The sequence below is a fragment of the Telmatherina bonti genome (genome assembly GCF_933228915.1).
Source record: "Telmatherina bonti genome assembly, chromosome: 3".
NCBI lineage: Eukaryota > Metazoa > Chordata > Actinopteri > Atheriniformes > Telmatherinidae > Telmatherina > Telmatherina bonti.
Window position 1 is genome coordinate 17,087,108 of NC_136621.1, and position 16,814 is coordinate 17,103,921.

Genomic DNA, 16,814 nt, shown 5'->3' on the forward strand with positions numbered 1-16,814 from the left:
AAGCTGATCGGATGTTTCCACATGGAAAATACAGGGTCCTCAGAGTTTATTCACCTTCACTATTTGACACTGCCACTGTTGTTAGTTCATGTAAATAGGAAGTGGATCTGACTATTGAAATCACAAGGAAGTTCACAGAGACGGATGCCATCACCTACTGTGTTGTTTGACCAGGTTTCCATATTTGAGAAGTAGGTCAGCTCCACATTGTGCAATGAGCGCATGTTTGTATTACAATTCTGATTTTTAGTGTTTTTCTTTGCTCTTCTAAATAATTACACTGAAGTCATTTGTCTGTATTACCCAACTAACCTAAAACCAATTGCAGTGCAAAAACAATTTGTTTAAGAATAGCTTATTCATAGTAAAACTATCCATTTTTAGACTATTAAATCAAAACTATTTTGTTGTTTGTTGATTAATCTACTTGGAATCGACTGAGTCTAACTCACAAACTTATTAGAAGTAAACAGTATTGGTTTTTCTGGGTTGAGGAGTTTTATATGATTGTAAGGGCTCAATAAGAAAACTCCCTTGTTCAGTGTGATTACTTTTAAACATCTTCAGTATTCAACCAATGCTGTATTTTATTTACATAATATTGGCTGACACCTTCATTTTGTTTGTTGTTCTTTGGTCATCTCCATTGGTATAGTTTAAACTTGTGGTTGTGCTGCCTACTTGGCAAGGTCGGGGATTTCTAATTGGAATTAATTTGGTTTTTGTCTGGTTAAATAAAGTAGGAAAAAATCCACGAAGATAGAAGTGTCTTAGAAAAAGCATTGTGAGAAAAAGTCTGTTGAGCAGTATGCTAAACATTGCCTTATATTTCAATAAGATGATGTTTTATTCTTCGTGACTGTAAGATTTGTTGGTATTTGACTGCAAGAGTTTTTTATTGTCAAGTTCAGTGTCCACAGAGCAGTTTTATAGTTTGTTGTGTGTTATCCACAGGATTTATAGTTTTCAAAGCATAGTTCAGAAGAACTTTAAAAAAAAAGGGGTTTTATTGGTCTCTAAAGATGATCTGGCTTCATGGATCCACCTGTGATTATTTATTTCAGCATCGGAAAATTTCTTCTCAGGATTTTGAAAGAAATTGATGTATAATAACGAGTGTTACATAAACGCAGCATGTTCTCTCAGCCTAGCATTGTCAGGTCTGACAATGCATCATTCTGTCTCTCCGCTGGTGACACTGTGCTACATCTGACTGATGCAGTTCCTGAAACAATACTGCTCTGATAAAGCTGGGTGAACCAGCGAAATCTTTCACGAGTCATTATCATTGTGGTCAGTGTAAACCAAATGAATGTGGAACATGCAGGATAATTAGATAATTAGTCTTTTGTTAAAACTTTTGCACATCTCATCAAGACTTGGATTACAAATTAATGCAAATTGTGAGTCTGACCGTGATTGTGAGTCTGATTGTGAGTCTGTAGTTTGAAAATGTTTCACAACAAGCTGTAACATGAGCGTTCAAATTCCATGGGAGTGTACTGGCATATTTTCCTTACTTCTGTTACACTGATTGCTCCGCCTCTCCTGTCTTTTCCCCAACTCCCTCAGGTAGAGGAATAAACACCATGGTGGGAGCAAAGGACAGGTCTGAACAGATGAGGGTGTGAACCCTCTGTGATTGGTCAACAGTGAAGCCGACAGCTGGACAGCTTGACGCAGAGAAACAGGAAGAATGGCTCAGAAAGTTACCTTTGACCTGAACCACCCCCTCATGGAAGCTGGCATAGAGTAAGTCTCATCATATTGTTACTTTTTTTTTTCTCTCCTGTTTGTTTTTCCTATCAGCTATCAGCTAAGTTACTGTACATAACTTAACATGCAGACTTTTAGAGTGGGAGGATGAAATGGGAAGGAAGAATTTCATGTCTTTGTCCCAGAACTTTTATGTGTTTTTCTTTTTGCACCATGTGACAAGCTGCTAATCTCCAATTCATTGTCTTCACAGAATGGGTTCATGTTTGGTTGAACCAGCATTTGAATCTGTTTGTTTAGCTTTCTTTGCTATCTGCTTAGTGATCAAACAGGACTGGACTTGCTTTGTCTTTTCATTTTATATTTTTACCCGTTTGACAAAACAAGATAAAAACTGTCAGTCTTGTTGGCTTTCATTTACTGTACATGTCAATGGTACATGAACAAGGTCTGACAAACCTCCATCTGTGTCTCAGTTTCCCCCCATGGGACTACTGATCTCTGAATCAGAACATTGCTGTGTTTTATCTACAGTATAGTCAGTTTCCATTAGTTCTTAGAGAACTCTCTGTAGTGAAACATAGATTTAGATGTAGCCTGTACTGTTTCTGGCCCTTTCATTATATCCTCTTGCACATGTCTCACATTGTTAGGAGCCCAGCAGATGAGGAAGGAGTTCATGACTTGTTCAACCAACTGATCGCCGAACAGAGTCAGAATGAAGGACAGCGTGAGGCTTTTGAGCTCCAAGAGTTGCAGAGAGAGCTGGATGAGGGGCATCGAGGTACAAAGTGAAGAAGTGAAGAAATGAAGTGAATGTCTATAAAAGCTAGTTAATATGTCACAATGCTCGTTGACCACTTTTTAAGGTACACATTACAAATGCTAGTTTGGACTCCCCTTTGCCTTCATAATAATGATGGGAATTTTGGTAATATAGCAGCTTTTAGCAACGTGTTGGAAACATTCCTTCGAGATTTTGTTCCATGTTGACATTATAGCATCTAGGGCTGTGACGATATGCTTTTGTCCCGATTCGATTTGATTCCGATTTTTTTGGGTGCCGATTCGATTTAAATTGTGATTCTCACAATTCTTCAATATTGCTGATTTTTGTAGATTAAAAACAAAATAAATGAATAAAACCTTTTCATTTTTGTTGATTTATAGAAGGGGAAAAATCAACCCAGTAGCCAGACCAACATTCTGCTGCTATAATGCCCAAGGAGACAAGTAAAAAGATCAATAAAAACAATAAAAATGACAACAATTTTGTAATGGATTATTTTTTATTTATTTCCAAAAAATCTATTTTTTTAACAAAAAATTGATTTTAAAATTGTGAAGCAAAAAAAAATCCCGATTTTCGATATTTTGATTCGATTTTCCTACCCCTAATAACTTCACACAGTTACTGCATTTGTCCGCTGCACATCCATGAGGAAAAGTTCTCGTTCCGCATCATCCTTAAGGTGCTCTATTAGACTGTAATCTGGTAACTGTTGAAGCCGTTGGAGTACAGTGAACTGTGTCATTCTCCACTGACATCAACATGAGATTTTAGTTCAGACAACTGGTTGTGTGTGAAAATCCCAGTAGATAATCAGTTTCAGAAATACTGAGACCATCCCGTCTTGCTCCATCAACCATGCAACTTTCATAGTCACTAAAATCTCTAGTCTTCTTATGCTAACTTTGAACCTTGGTCATCTTGGATATATCATGACTACAAGCATGGAAAAGGGCAATTGAACAAGTGTTCCTAATAAAGTGGCCAGTGAGTATAAATTATCTATATGTAATAAAGGAGAACGTGTATAGAATTCGGGGATTTTGTGTAGTATCTATAACTACCCTAAATCCATTTTCCATATCAAAATGAGCTAAAATGCATGTTTGATTATAACGTAACGATATTAGTGTGTCCTGGTTGAGCAACATGTTTCATTTTATTTATTTATTTTTTTATAAATTGTGTGTTTTTCAACAGATAATGTGGCCTACGTGTCAAGCCCTCAATACGAATTTAGGCGGCATAATAGGGAACAAAGTGATGATGAATTTGAGGGCAACAAAGGACAAAATGACCCCCTCATTTCTGAACACTGGTCTTCAGCCACCTTAAAGATCCTTTCTTCTATGCCCAGCCGCACTATTGGTGAGTATTGGGGAAATAAACCTAAAGTCATTGTTTATTTAACTAAAGGTCTATTAAGTCTAAACGAGTGAAATTTTGACCAGTGTTTGAGGGTTTTCAAATCAAATCAAATCCAACTTTATTTAAAGAGCTCTTTCATGCTAATGTGCTGTACAGGTAAATAAAATAAACAAACACTGTTGATTCCCTTTCAGCTTGTCCCTCTGAAGGGGTCACCACAGCGAATCATTGCATGGGTGAATTGGCACATGTTTTACGCCGGATGCCCTCATTTATCTGGGTTTGGGACCGGGACCTCTGAGAACAATTATGTCCCCGGGGGGCTGCAGCAGGGGAGCAGGACTTGAACCACAGACCGACGGGTCATAAGTCTAGCGCTCTACCACCTGAGCCACTGACGTCCCAAAATAAACAAACACTTAATTGCATTTAAAAAAAAAAAAAAAAAAGACCAGTATAAGACAAAGAAACAGAACAAATCGAGGCCTAGTGGTCGTGTGCTCTCTGGAGCTAAAAGCCGGTGTAAAAAGTTGAGTATGAAGTGAGTTGTTGTAGTTCAGAGATATCCAAAAGTAAAAGCAAAAATGACCCTTTCCAGGACATCATGAGGAAAATAAGTCTTTGTTTTACTTTTAGACCTTAGCTGAGAAAAACTAGACTGGATTATGGCACTGACCTGTCTATCAAATTTAAAAATTAAATCAAAGATTACCCCAAGATGTTTAATAAATGATTGAAGCCTACAAGTAAAGCTGCATCCTGCCAGCAGGTGAGTTTTCCCAAAAAAAAACCTCATTTATGCAGAGGAAGTTTTGCTCCATCCATGTTTTAAAGCTGGGGTAGGTAACGTTGGGGAGCTAGCAAGATGTGAAGGTAGTGCCCTGTCTTGACTCCTCCCCCTCTGGTTTTGGTCCTTGCGCGATCCAAGGCTTTTTTTATTTTTACCTCCACCATGGAAGTTAGATTTTACCGCCGTTTATCTGTTTGTGTTCAAGATAACTCAAAAAGTTTTTAAGCTAAGTTGTTAAGATGGATTTTAATTAAATTTTTGCGAGTTGTTGGAAATGTGAAAAGGAAGAACAGGTTTAATGTCGGTGGTGATCCGGATCACCGTTTGGATCCAGGAATTTTTTAGAATGCCGTAGCGGACATTCGCGCTCTCCGAGTGCTTTTCTAGTTCGCAGCTTTTTCCACCAACAATTTTCTCTTTCTCGGCTGTTTAGCAGGAGGAGGCACATAAACCGAGCTGGGTCGGGGAAATCCTTCCTGCATTTCTCAACCGTGAAGAAGCTCAAGAATGCCCTAATGTTTTGATTGGTCAGAGTTTCTACAGATTGACAGTAAACAAAGGGATATAACTCGATTTCTTATTGTTCATGATTTAAAAATGTCCAGACTACTATCAGGACGAGGAACTAGTCTTCACCCAGAGTAAAAAAAAAAAAAAAAAAGTCTCTGTGCAGGTTTACCTACCCCAGCTTTAATGTCCCTTAAATATGTCTGCAAATCCTCTACACCACAGGTTCCAACAAACTTTAAATAAAAAAAAACTGGATGTCATCAGCATAACAATGAAATGACACATTATATATTTTTTTTTTAACAAAATGGACCCCAGAGGTAGTAAACAAAGTAAAAAATAGGATAGGACTTAGTAGGACCTGTGAAAATTATTGGCTCTTAAACAGATTTAGCTGATTGTCTTATTAGTAAGCTGTAATAAAACAGTTTTTTCTACCATTTTGCTTCTTCAAACATCCTTGAAGTATGATTCGGTGAAAAACTATGTGAAAGCTTTGGGCAGCGCTCATGTTTTTAACTGTTTACTTGTTATTTATATCTGCAGGTTGTCAGTGTTTACTCACCAAACAAATTCCTTTGCTGTTTATTGTTTTATGTTGACGTGTGTTGCTGACATCTCACCAGGTCACCCTTGTGAAAGAGACTGCAATCTCAATGTGTGGAATGATAAAGGGTGTACCCTGCCTCTTGTCTAGTGGGGACTGGACAGGAATTAGTCCCTCTGCAACCCTGTACTGGACTATGAATAGATGGATGGATGACTCAAAAGACCTCTCGTTAAATGACTATGTGATGATATGCCGATGAAGTTTGTTAGGGTTTAATCGGGTCTTCTGCTGTTTCCCTGTTAGGCCGCAACAGGGGAGAGATCATCTCTAAGTACTACAACAGGACCATGCAACTTCGGAGACGTAGGCAAAGTAGACCAGCTGTCAGAGACTTGGATCGTTCTGCCCGACCGAGCATACGAGGTCACGGCATGGTGGCAGACGTTATAGACGGAGAAGACAGGGGAGGTAAGGAGATAAATCAGCCCTGGATGTTTGTATTGCATAAGAAATAAAAACAAATCTGAATTTGGACTAGTTTGTAGAGTAAACATCCTTGCTGGGTGTATTGCAGTAAGTAAGGAAGAGCGCTTGGTGAACAACCTGCAGAACCTGTCTAATGGTGACAGAATAAGGATGCTCCGTGAGATGCCTCTGAATGTGGCGGAGAAGCGTAAATTAAGGTAAATCTTTTTCTTTCTTTGTCATCCCCCCATTTGGATTCATTTTGTTAACCCGTCTGAATTTTTCCTTCTTGTTTACTGATGCAGGATATTAGCATCACAAAAGGAAAAACAAACCGATTCAGACGGAAAGCATTCCTGTTGCCATCAACCATGTGACATCATCGTCATTGTAAGTCATGCAGCATATTCATTTTCTTCTTTTGTGTTGAATCCGTCAGATTTTAAGGTGCTGTGAATAAAGTTTTATGTCTTATAGTAGAAGACTGTGTAAATTTAAAACCTCATTGAATGCAGTCATACAGCTAAATCTGAAGTGTTTTGAATAAATCACATAATGATGTCTGTAGGATGGAGGTAAAATGAGGCATACTGTTGCCACATTCCTGACTATGTCTGACCTCTATTTTAGAGCCTGTGGTTATCAACACTCCCCTTCAACTTAGCGCCATCTCTGTAAAGATAACATTTTATTTCTGCCAGTGTTCGGTTGGTTGGCCATGAGCCCCCGTCTTGTCAACTTCTGTCATAGTACGTTTTAGTCTGGTTATGCTTCTCACTGTATCTGATAATGTGATATCATGAAACGCAACAACTAATTACATTAATTCGAGTTGTTGTTGTTGAGCAATCATTTGACTATTATTTTTAGTGCGTGTTGTTTAGTACTAGAACAAAAAGTGCTTGTGGGGAGGGTTGGTGTTTGTATGACGTGTTTACATTGTGCAAATATGTTGCTGCTAAGATGCTAATGATATATTGCATTACATTGTAGGAGCTTTCAGCCACACTCTTATGTAATGAAATTAAACAGATTACAAAAAGGAAGAAAATTTCACCACGTTATTGGTAGAGTTGTTGAAACAGTTTATGTTTGCTTTGTTTTAATAGTAGCATATTAATAATCTAGTCAGTGTAAACATACTGCAGATAGTTGACTGAATACGAGACTTTACTTGTCTGTCTAAATTAAATGTCCCACAGTTATCCCTGTTTTGACTTTATCAAATCAAATCAATTCAAACTTTATTTGTATAGCACTTTTCGTGCTTAAAAACAATGCAAAGTGCTTTACATCAGGGATCCCCAACCCTGGTCCTCGAGGACCGGTGTCCTGCAGGTTTTCCAAGTGTTCCTGCTGGAACAAGCCTGACTCAGACATGCTCTGCACATGCATGCTACATTGATTTGAATCAGGTGTGTTGCAGCAAGGAAACTTGGAAAACCTGCAGGACACCGGTCCTTGAGGACCAGGATTGGGGATCCCTGCTTTACATGATAAAACAATTTACATTAAAATAGATAAAACACACACACACACACACATACACCCATAGTCCCCTTTCACCCACCCACAACCAACCTCACCCATGCCCTATTAGCCCCTATAACAGTTAAAGGAAAATTAATGGCCAGGTACATTTGTACCAGATGTGCACTTTATGGATGTCCACTGAAGGCGTTGTGGAAGTGTAATGTGTGTTATGAACATTAAGTTCATAATCCTAATTAATCTTGTTCAATTTTAAAAGTGACACTTAGGTATATCACACAAAAACTTACACATAGTATTTCCTCCAGGTGTTATCAGGCACATACTGCTGCTCTGCTGCCCAAGCATTGAAGACTTTTGACTTATGAAACGGCAAGCACGTGTTTGCCTTTAGTTTTTGATTTTTAATTTTTTAAAAAAATGTAATTTAATTTTAATTTTTATTATTTGTTTCCATGCCTGACCTTCTATGTTATGTCTTCCTAGACTTTAAGACATAGCTGGAACAGCTGGTTGTCCTTTCTGCACTCCCTCCAGCTGTGGCATGTGACGCTCAAGAGAGTGAGCGGGCGTTTCGGCAGTGGAGTCCTGTCATACTTCTTGTTCCTCAAGAAACTTCTCTTCTTCAACATCTTCCTATTCTTGGTGATGGGTGCTTTCTTGGTGCTGCCTCAGGCAATGCATCCTCCAAAGCTGCTTGGAAAAACACATACCTTTTTGGGGCCGGAACTCCTCACTGGAGCGGTAAGCTGTATGCTGTCGTGTTATGCTGTTGCAACAGCTCCTCAAATGCAATGTTGTTTCAGCTTGGTTGAGAAAAACTCCTCACATCCTTGATGTGTTCAGAGTTGAGCTTTTATTCAGATTTCCAGTGGAAAAAGTCATCTCTAAAGTTCTAGTATATGACTTTGTTCAGGTTTTTTGGCAGAATTAGTTGTTAAAAGACGTTTTCTGTTTCATAAGAGTGTAAACATTTTGTAATCCCAATAAAACCACCTATTGGAGAAAAAAAAAGGCAACACCAAACAGAAAAAGATAAAAACTTAATTTGATAGGAAACAAAAAGATCAAACTCTGGAGCAACAGAAAATCTCTTCACAGATTGATCACAGATAGATTGGCTACAACTGAGTCCAGACATGAACATTATTCAACTTGAATTTATTTACAGCTCTATAAAAACAAAATAAATGTAGGAAAAAATCACTTTAGAAAAGAGAAATAAAATACAAAATGTTAAAAAAATGAATAAGGATAAATAATAAATAATATGAAATTGAGTGCACAAATATGAGTGAATAAAAACAAGTACATACAGTAGATTAAATAAATTGGCTAGACAAAAAAAGAAAATAAACGAAGACCAATAGAGGTTTGTCTCAAATTTACAACACTTGGCTTTACAGGTTTAAACCCAGTGAGAAACTTCTGGGTGTTCTGGAGAAGATTTTGTTGTTGTGACAGCCCGCTGTTCTGCATGTTTAAAATATTTCTGTGCTTAAACACACCTGGCATAAAGAAATGGTGCATTAAAGTAGCACTATGTCACTTTCTGACCTTAACAATGTGTTTGACTGCTGAGGTGGGGTTTGAACAGTGGACTTTGCATGTTCTCCCCGTGTATGAGTGGGTTCTCTCCGGGTTCTCCGGCTTCCTCCCACCATTAAAGACATGCATGTTAGGTTAATTGATTACTCTAAATTGCCCCTAGAAGTAAGTGTGTGTGTGTGTGTGTGTGTGTGTGTGTGTGTGTGTGTGTGTGTGTGTGTGTGTGTGTGTGTGTGTGTGTGTGTGTGTGTCCAGGGTGTACCCCGCCTTTCGCCCAAACACTGCTGGGATAGGCTCCAGCTTCCCCCCAACTCTTCATTGGACTAAGCAGTTAGGATAATGACTGACTGACAGACAATGTGTTTGACTTGTTTCATTCACACAGTGACATTTATTATGCATTCTTGAAGCTGTCCCCGCCCATCAGCATCCTGTAGTTCTCGGTTTTTCTTCAGGGACACTGCTTCACTTTATAGCCAAACTTTGCTTTACGTACAGCACCATAGGCCAGCAACTGGATATCAACATAGTGGCCATTCATAAAAACGTGCAGAATTATCTGGGGTTTGTTACATTATCACCAACATTTTCTGTTTTCATGTTGCACACCTTTTCACTTCATCGGCTGATTGGTCTGTTTATATTGAGTTGAGTCCTGAGGAACAGGATTGAGAACGGTGCTTAAAAGTCAACTTTTTGCAGTTTTAGATTTTATCCTGGCAGCTCTTGGTTCTCCTACATATTTACTGTTAGGTACTGCTTGAGTTTACACCAAAACATTTTTCACTTTGTATTCAAACTTCACTATGAAGACACATGTACTGTAAAAGTTAAACTACAGGACTGTTGTCACAGTCACGTGATGCAACCTCACATGATAGGCTGGCATATGACCTGGGGGGCGGGGGGGGGGGCTGGTTCCACTGGTTTTATATTGATTGTAAATTCTCCAGTGTAGACCAACTAACCTCTTCAATTTGATATTTACATAGTCTATATACTTGTAAAAAGTTCCAATAATTCATTTAAAAACTGTGAGCTAAATTAGATATGATGAAGTGTTCTGTTAAGCAAATATTATTTTTGTTAACTGATCTCTCTTAACAAAGATTTTAACACAGTTTTAACTGAATAAACATTTTACAAAGGTGAATAATTGTTTTCTGTACCACCTGTTTCTTTCTAAGGGCTATTTCTCTAATTCGCTGATGTATTACGGGTACTACTCCAACTATATACTGAAAGTAAGCTGCAGAGATGAAGCTGGAGGGCAGAACGTCTCAGTCTTTAATTCAACCAACCTGAAGTGCACCTCCAAGCATCTCTCTTACAACATGCCACTGGCATACTTCTTCACAATAGGAATGGCCTTTTTCATCACATGTATCATACTTGTGTACAGGTACAGGTGTTTTTTGTTTTTTTTTCTCTTTCTTTAAAGCAAATGATGAAACGGGAATCCTTTAACGTGATGCAAGATTACCTGTAATCTCTCAACAGCGTGTCTAAGTCGTTTGGCCAGAGCTTCAGAATTGATAAATCTCACAATATCCTGACTGTGAAAACCTTCAGCTCCTGGGACTTCAAGGTCATTAAGGAAGACTCTGTAAAGCTGATGTCTGAAAATATCATCACCCAGTTCAAGGTGCTTTCAAACGCCCATGTTCTGACTTCCTTCTTTCCTCTTTTTTTTCTTCTCAGTCACTTTTCTGGTTGACAAGAATGTGATGATCTCATGCATTCCTTCTTATTTTCTCTGTCCCTCCCTCACAGCATCACTTTGTCCTTATATATGGGCAACAGTATAGAGTTAGAAAGATTTGCAGCTTTTGATAGATGTTTGCAATGTTTAGTCACTTGCAAAATGAATCTGCTCCAAAAATTCAAGTTTGTAAACATGCAGATAAGGATCTGCATGGTTGCAAAAAAAAATCTTCGCCCCCCCCCCCCCCCCCCCAGGGGCCCCCAGGGGCAGAGCCAGACACACCTGGTTGAAGAGGTTTTGCCTTTTAATTAAACCACTCTGGTTTCACCAACATCCGCCATCAAAACATATCCATTACCCTTTAAAAGCTTGCGGCAGGGTGGAAGTACAGGAAGCTGTTTACTCTCTGATTGGACAACTTAATTATTCATCATCCAATCAGATTGAAGCATAAAAGACAGAAAAACTGACAACTAGCACTTCAGAGTCATGCAGCAGTTTTAGTGCTTTTCATCTCTCTGCAGGATATTTGCAAAATAAGTATTATTGTTTTTTGTTTTTTTTATTACCAACATGCAAATCCTCTTCTGTAAACTTAAAATTTTTTTTTTTCTTTTTGGGCAGATTGTTTTTTGCAGGATGACAAAACTTGATTTTTAAATGTAAACCTTGAAATGATTTCCCAACATTGATTTACAGCTGCAAAATCCTTATGACTTTATATTGAGCCAACTCGTAACTCTCACTTTTTTTCCTGCGGTGTGTTATACTTCCACCTCCTCTCACTCACCTCTCACTCATCCACTTTCTCCAGGAGCTGCTGGCAGAATTGAATCATAAGCCTGTCAGAGGCACAATATGTCAGGAACTGAAGAGACTGATGGTACATGGCCTGGCATGGACAATCTGCATCGTCGGCATCGCTGCCTGTGTCGCAGCCATCTACTTCTTCTCTGATTCCCTCCACCAGGTGAGGCTCAGGGGTTCATTTTCTTTTCTTTTGTAGTCACGCTAACTTGCAAACTTCTTACCAGTACCACTATCTCAAAAATGGGAGATTTCTTTCAAACTAAACCTGGTAATAAGCAGACTGGCTTTGCTTTTATACAGGGAAGGTCATTACTGGTGACCCCTAGTGGTAGAATTTAAAAAAAAAAAAAAAAAAGCCTTGATTTCTTACGGCAGTAGATTCAGTTCTGTTTTTATATACATGGCAACACACAATGTACAGAACTCTTACCGTTTCTTACCTGTGTTTCTTACTGTTATCTCAACAGGACCTGAAACGAACTCGTAGTGCACCCCAGAATCCGCTCTTAAAGGAACTCCGCATGCTGGCTCTGCCCCTTGTGGTTTCCCTCATCAACTTGCTTTTGCCCGGCCTGTTTAACCTTACAGCCTGGATGGAGAAGTACGAGTCTCCCTCTGTGCGCACATACATCGCTCTTGTCCGGTATGAGCTCAGGCCCTGTTGTGATCAAGTTCAGAGATGATGTCAGTGTATAAGTTTGTACAGAAATAATGGGTCATGGTGGTAATATGTTTGTTACTGGTCTTGTTTTACAGGAACTTATTGTTGAAAATGAGTGTTCTTGGAGTCCTCTGCTACCACTGGCTGCATCGAGTGGCTGGTGAATATGAGAGCATTGGCCTGCAGGTAATATTAGTACTGTGGCTTTATTTTCTACATACCACTGTGGACAATCCGTTTCTTATAGCTGCAGGAACATGTTTGCTTTCATGACTGAGTGGCTAAACTAACATCTAGTCTGATCTTTTTTTTGTTTTTGTCTTTCTTACTTTTTTGTTTGATTCAGTGCTGGGAGACTTTTGTTGGCGAGGAGCTCTATCGCTTCTTACTCATGGACTTCATCTTTACTCTGTTGTATAGTTTGTTTGGAGAGCTGCTTTGGAGGTCAGTCCATCCATTAATAACTGCATTTCCATTGAAGTTTTTAACGTTTTCATATAATAACTGCTTGATGAACTATTTGTAAATACTGAAGGGAAAAATACAAATAAAGAATATTTTTAAAATGTGGGAAATAAAGGGAAGTAAACAGATGTATTGTTCAAATTTGTGATACATTTGCGTGCAAACCCAGCTAAAAAGTCATTGTTGGTCTCTCTTATTTTTACTCACAAAAGTGAATAAATGAGAATAACTGTGTCTAACTTTACCACAATAAGTCATTTAGTTTCTCCCTCTGCTGTGTGCAGGATATTTACAGCGAATGTCCTGAAGAGAAGGAGGAAACCTGAGTTTGATATTCCCAAAAATGTCCTGGACCTCATCTATGGCCAGACTTTAGCCTGGTAAACATTGTATTGTTTGGACATACACACAGACTTTTCTTTAGTTAAATTAATTAGATATCTCTGTTTTTTATGATAAGAACAATTTTTCATAATGTGTTTTTTCAGGTTGGGTGTTCTCTTCAGTCCGATCCTACCTACAGTGCAAATACTCAAACTCTTGCTGCTCTTCTACGTTAAGCTGGTAAATCCATTTAAACGCCATGTTGTTTTATCTGATAAAGCGTTCAAGCTGGTGAAGGTCGGGCAGGAGATCCTGGAAAATCAATTCGAGCAAGCTCTTGAAAATACACAATTCATTAGTCCAAACCCCTTTCTTCTCACCATCCAGTCGCTTCGAACAGGCCGGCTAAAACGACTGGATGGTGTTTTTCTGGCCTGTCTCTTCCACGGGGGACTTTTTTTGTGTTGGAGCTTTTAACTCACTGGCTGCCAAAGATGTCTTTTGATATCCAAACTTTCACCACCAAATACCTCAAAACACGTCTGTTGTGATTGTGCGGTTTCTGCAAGCCTAAAGCTCAATATTTGGTGGGTCCTGAAAGATGAGCTCAGAAATGCTGCAGGAATGCGGCTCTTCGCTGAACCGTTGGCTGGCAACCAATGAGTTAAGTGACTGCCATCAGGGTGTAAAGGGGATTTTAAGCAATGTGGTAAAAATACTGGAAAACATCTCCTACCCTGCCTTTAAACCACTTCTTTGTCACCTTATCTGTCTCTGAGCCCGGGTTTGTTTTCATTCCAGTACAGTGGTAATACACTATGTGTGTATCCTGTTTGATCAGTTCAGTGTGTGAATGTCTGGAACGAAAAGCTCTTTTTTTGAATAAAGTATTTGGAAATGATGACCTCTGACACCAACCTGTGTTGATTCTCTTTACAGGGCAGTGTGATGATGAACTGTCAGCCCCCCAGTAAACCATACAGAGTCAGCCAGATGACCACCATCTTCATCACCCTACTTTGCTTCCCCTCCTTCCTTGGGGCCTCTGTGTGTGTAACGTACACCATGTGGAGGTAATCTCACACATGCCCAGCTAATGCAGCCATGTTTAACTTGAGTGTGTTAAGGCTGTTATCATTCACTGCAGCATGATCTGACCAACCAATGAATTTAGCTCAGTAACTTCTGTAGCTCTCCAGAGGAGAATGGTCGCTGCTTCGACAAAGTTTTTTTTTTTGTTTTTTTTGTTTTTTTTTTGTAAGATTGTAAAAAGTAAACACTTTAATCCATTTCCACCCAGTGACTTTGTAAAAATCCTTAAAATTAGGGCATCGGATTTCAGTTTTACCTGTGACAGAACACTTTTTTTTTCTTTTTTTAAATCTGGGATTTGTAATAAGACATCCCAAATTTATAGTGCTGAATCAAAAAAAAAAAAAAATGGTGAAACGAAAACATTTGTCCCCATAAATTCTGAAATTCTTCTGAATCAGATTTTTTTTTTTTTTTTTATGAATGACAATTTATGGAACGATTAAGGGCCTTTGTTGCCACCTAGTGGCAGGAAACACTCATTACCATGATCTGGACCAGACCTCTTCTCTTTTTTATATTTCTTTTTTTTTTTGCTACAATCTCCTCTCTATTCACAAGAGAATAATAATAAAGTGCCTGGAGGCAGACACATCTATAAACTATCTATCATGATGCTACATGATATGATACAAATGGCATTATGTATCATAATGCTACATGATATCATGATACATTAGGCATTTAAGATTTAGGACAAAAACACTAGTTGTTTTATTTCATCTCACATTTTATACGTTTCGCATCTTAATGTTGTGTAATCACTGATCCACAGTGAGGTGTAGTAGTCAACTCAGAGTGCTTTTTTTAATCACTTGTTTCACTTGGCAAAATGATTTGGTAACACTGAAGTATGTCCAGATGTTGGACTGCTCATGCAGACCAGTCCAAGTTTACACACAGAATCAGAATTAAGTTTATTGTTTGTTACACGAATAAGTAGTCTAGTTTTCCTCTACATAAAGTGAAAAACATGTATTTTCTGTCCTCAGTGTCAAGCCGTCAGTAACCTGTGGCCCGTTCCGTAAACTTGATACAATGTTCCAGGCTGGGAAACAATGGATAAAAGAACTGGAGCAGCATAATCCCAAGCTGTCCTTGCTAGCCAGGGCGTACACTTATCTGGTGGAACACCCTTTTTTCCTGTTTGTAGGAGCTGGCATCTTTCTGTGAGTACACATTTGCTTGTGAACACAAGATGATGCACGGTTGGTGCAGACTGGTATGCATTTTATCTGTCATAGAGCAAGAACATGTACGTTACTAAGACCACATTATTAATGCAGATAGTGTTGTCTTGTCATGGTCTGAATTTAATCATTTGTCTTTTCTTTTCAGGATAGTCATCTACTTCTACAGTCAGGTGGTTGACGGTCAAAGGAAAATCATCACATTGCTGCAGGAACAGATAAAAAATGTACGATGTCATCAGTTCTACAACTCTGTTTAAGTCACACTAGTTATAAAACAATCAGATTTAAAGGAAACATGTGTCCTTCAGTAAGATTAATACCTCCTCTGCTAATGTTTTACCTTTTTAAATGAACCTGAATCAACTCCTTTCTCTTTTCTCTGCTCAGGAGGGCGAAGACAACAAGTTCTTGATCACTCAGCTTCAGCAAATGCACGAGCGAAAACGAACCCCTGCCAAAAGGCTGACACGTCAGGTGGGACCCTGATGCTCACTCTTCCAACCACAGAGTTGTTTTAACAACACCTTATTGTGTTATTTACGTCATGGCTGTTGCTTACTTCTACTTTTTTTTGTTTTATAGGAATCAGCATGTTGAAGCATCTTGAGTTTTCAAAAGACAAATCACGTCAATCTTTTGAGCTTCTGAAGAATCTGCAACCTGTGGTTTCATAACGGGAATAATATAACTGGATGTAAATGAGTTATTTGTAGATACTTTGAAAAATACTTTTTATAGATTGAAATGGCTCAACTCAGAAGGAAGTCAGTGAGGATGCTGTTGACGTAGTGAGGCTGTCAGCTTTATATAATTATGGATAGACGCAATTTCTGCTTAAGAAAAACACGGAAAGATGAATAATGTGGCGTGAGATGGGAATAGCTCTGAAAACCTGTGTTTTAAGTTCAGTTTAAGACCTTACTGAGCAGTATCTACATAAGTTTCTATGTAATATAACAGGTAGAGTGACAGAAAATCTTTTTAACTTTTTTTTTTTTCTTCTTCTAAGGAAGCACTTTTATACCGACTGTAAACAGACAGTTTTGTTTTCTATTTGTCATATGTGAAGGTTGGTTTTGCTACAGTATTTTACTGTAAATGTTTTTTCCCCTTGGGTTTTTTAGTGATAATTATCACTGTTTTATTAGTAAATTATGTTTTATTAAATCAGTGTGTATTTTGTGTATTGCCTGTATAAGGTGGAGGACTACAGAAGAATATGTGCTACCTCAATCACAACATGGACACAGCACTGCACTTTTTTGATATAGGCAATAAAAGTCATTGATGGTTGTCTTGGAGGTTAACTCTGACAATAGTTAAATACTTAAAGAAA

At 38.5% G+C, this 16,814-nt stretch overlaps 1 protein-coding gene across 1 annotated transcript; it reads left to right on the forward strand.

The window, feature by feature from the left end:
* Positions 1-1,604: 1,604 nt before the first annotated feature.
* Positions 1,605-16,444, forward strand: tmc6b (transmembrane channel-like 6b). The gene is made up of 20 exons (XM_079264913.1): positions 1,605-1,752; positions 2,370-2,500; positions 3,707-3,874; positions 6,028-6,192; positions 6,299-6,407; positions 6,495-6,579; positions 8,167-8,424; positions 10,416-10,630; positions 10,729-10,873; positions 11,748-11,903; positions 12,211-12,386; positions 12,500-12,590; positions 12,751-12,848; positions 13,154-13,249; positions 13,358-13,433; positions 14,133-14,266; positions 15,278-15,454; positions 15,624-15,702; positions 15,866-15,952; positions 16,061-16,444. Exons 1-20 carry the CDS (start codon positions 1,697-1,699, stop codon positions 16,073-16,075), a joined length of 2,517 nt encoding a protein of 838 aa, XP_079121039.1. The 5' UTR covers positions 1,605-1,696; the 3' UTR covers positions 16,076-16,444.
* The last annotated feature ends 370 nt before the right edge of the window (positions 16,445-16,814 follow it).

Coding starts and splice junctions, on each gene's coding strand:
- tmc6b (XM_079264913.1), top strand. CDS start 1,697: ATGGCTCAGAAAGTTACCTTTGACCTGAACCACCCCCTCATGGAAGCT. Junction 6,408..6,494: donor GCGGAGAAGCGTAAATTAAG/GTAAATCTTTTT, acceptor TTACTGATGCAG/GATATTAGCATCACAAAAGG. Junction 11,904..12,210: donor TCTCTGATTCCCTCCACCAG/GTGAGGCTCAGG, acceptor TTATCTCAACAG/GACCTGAAACGAACTCGTAG.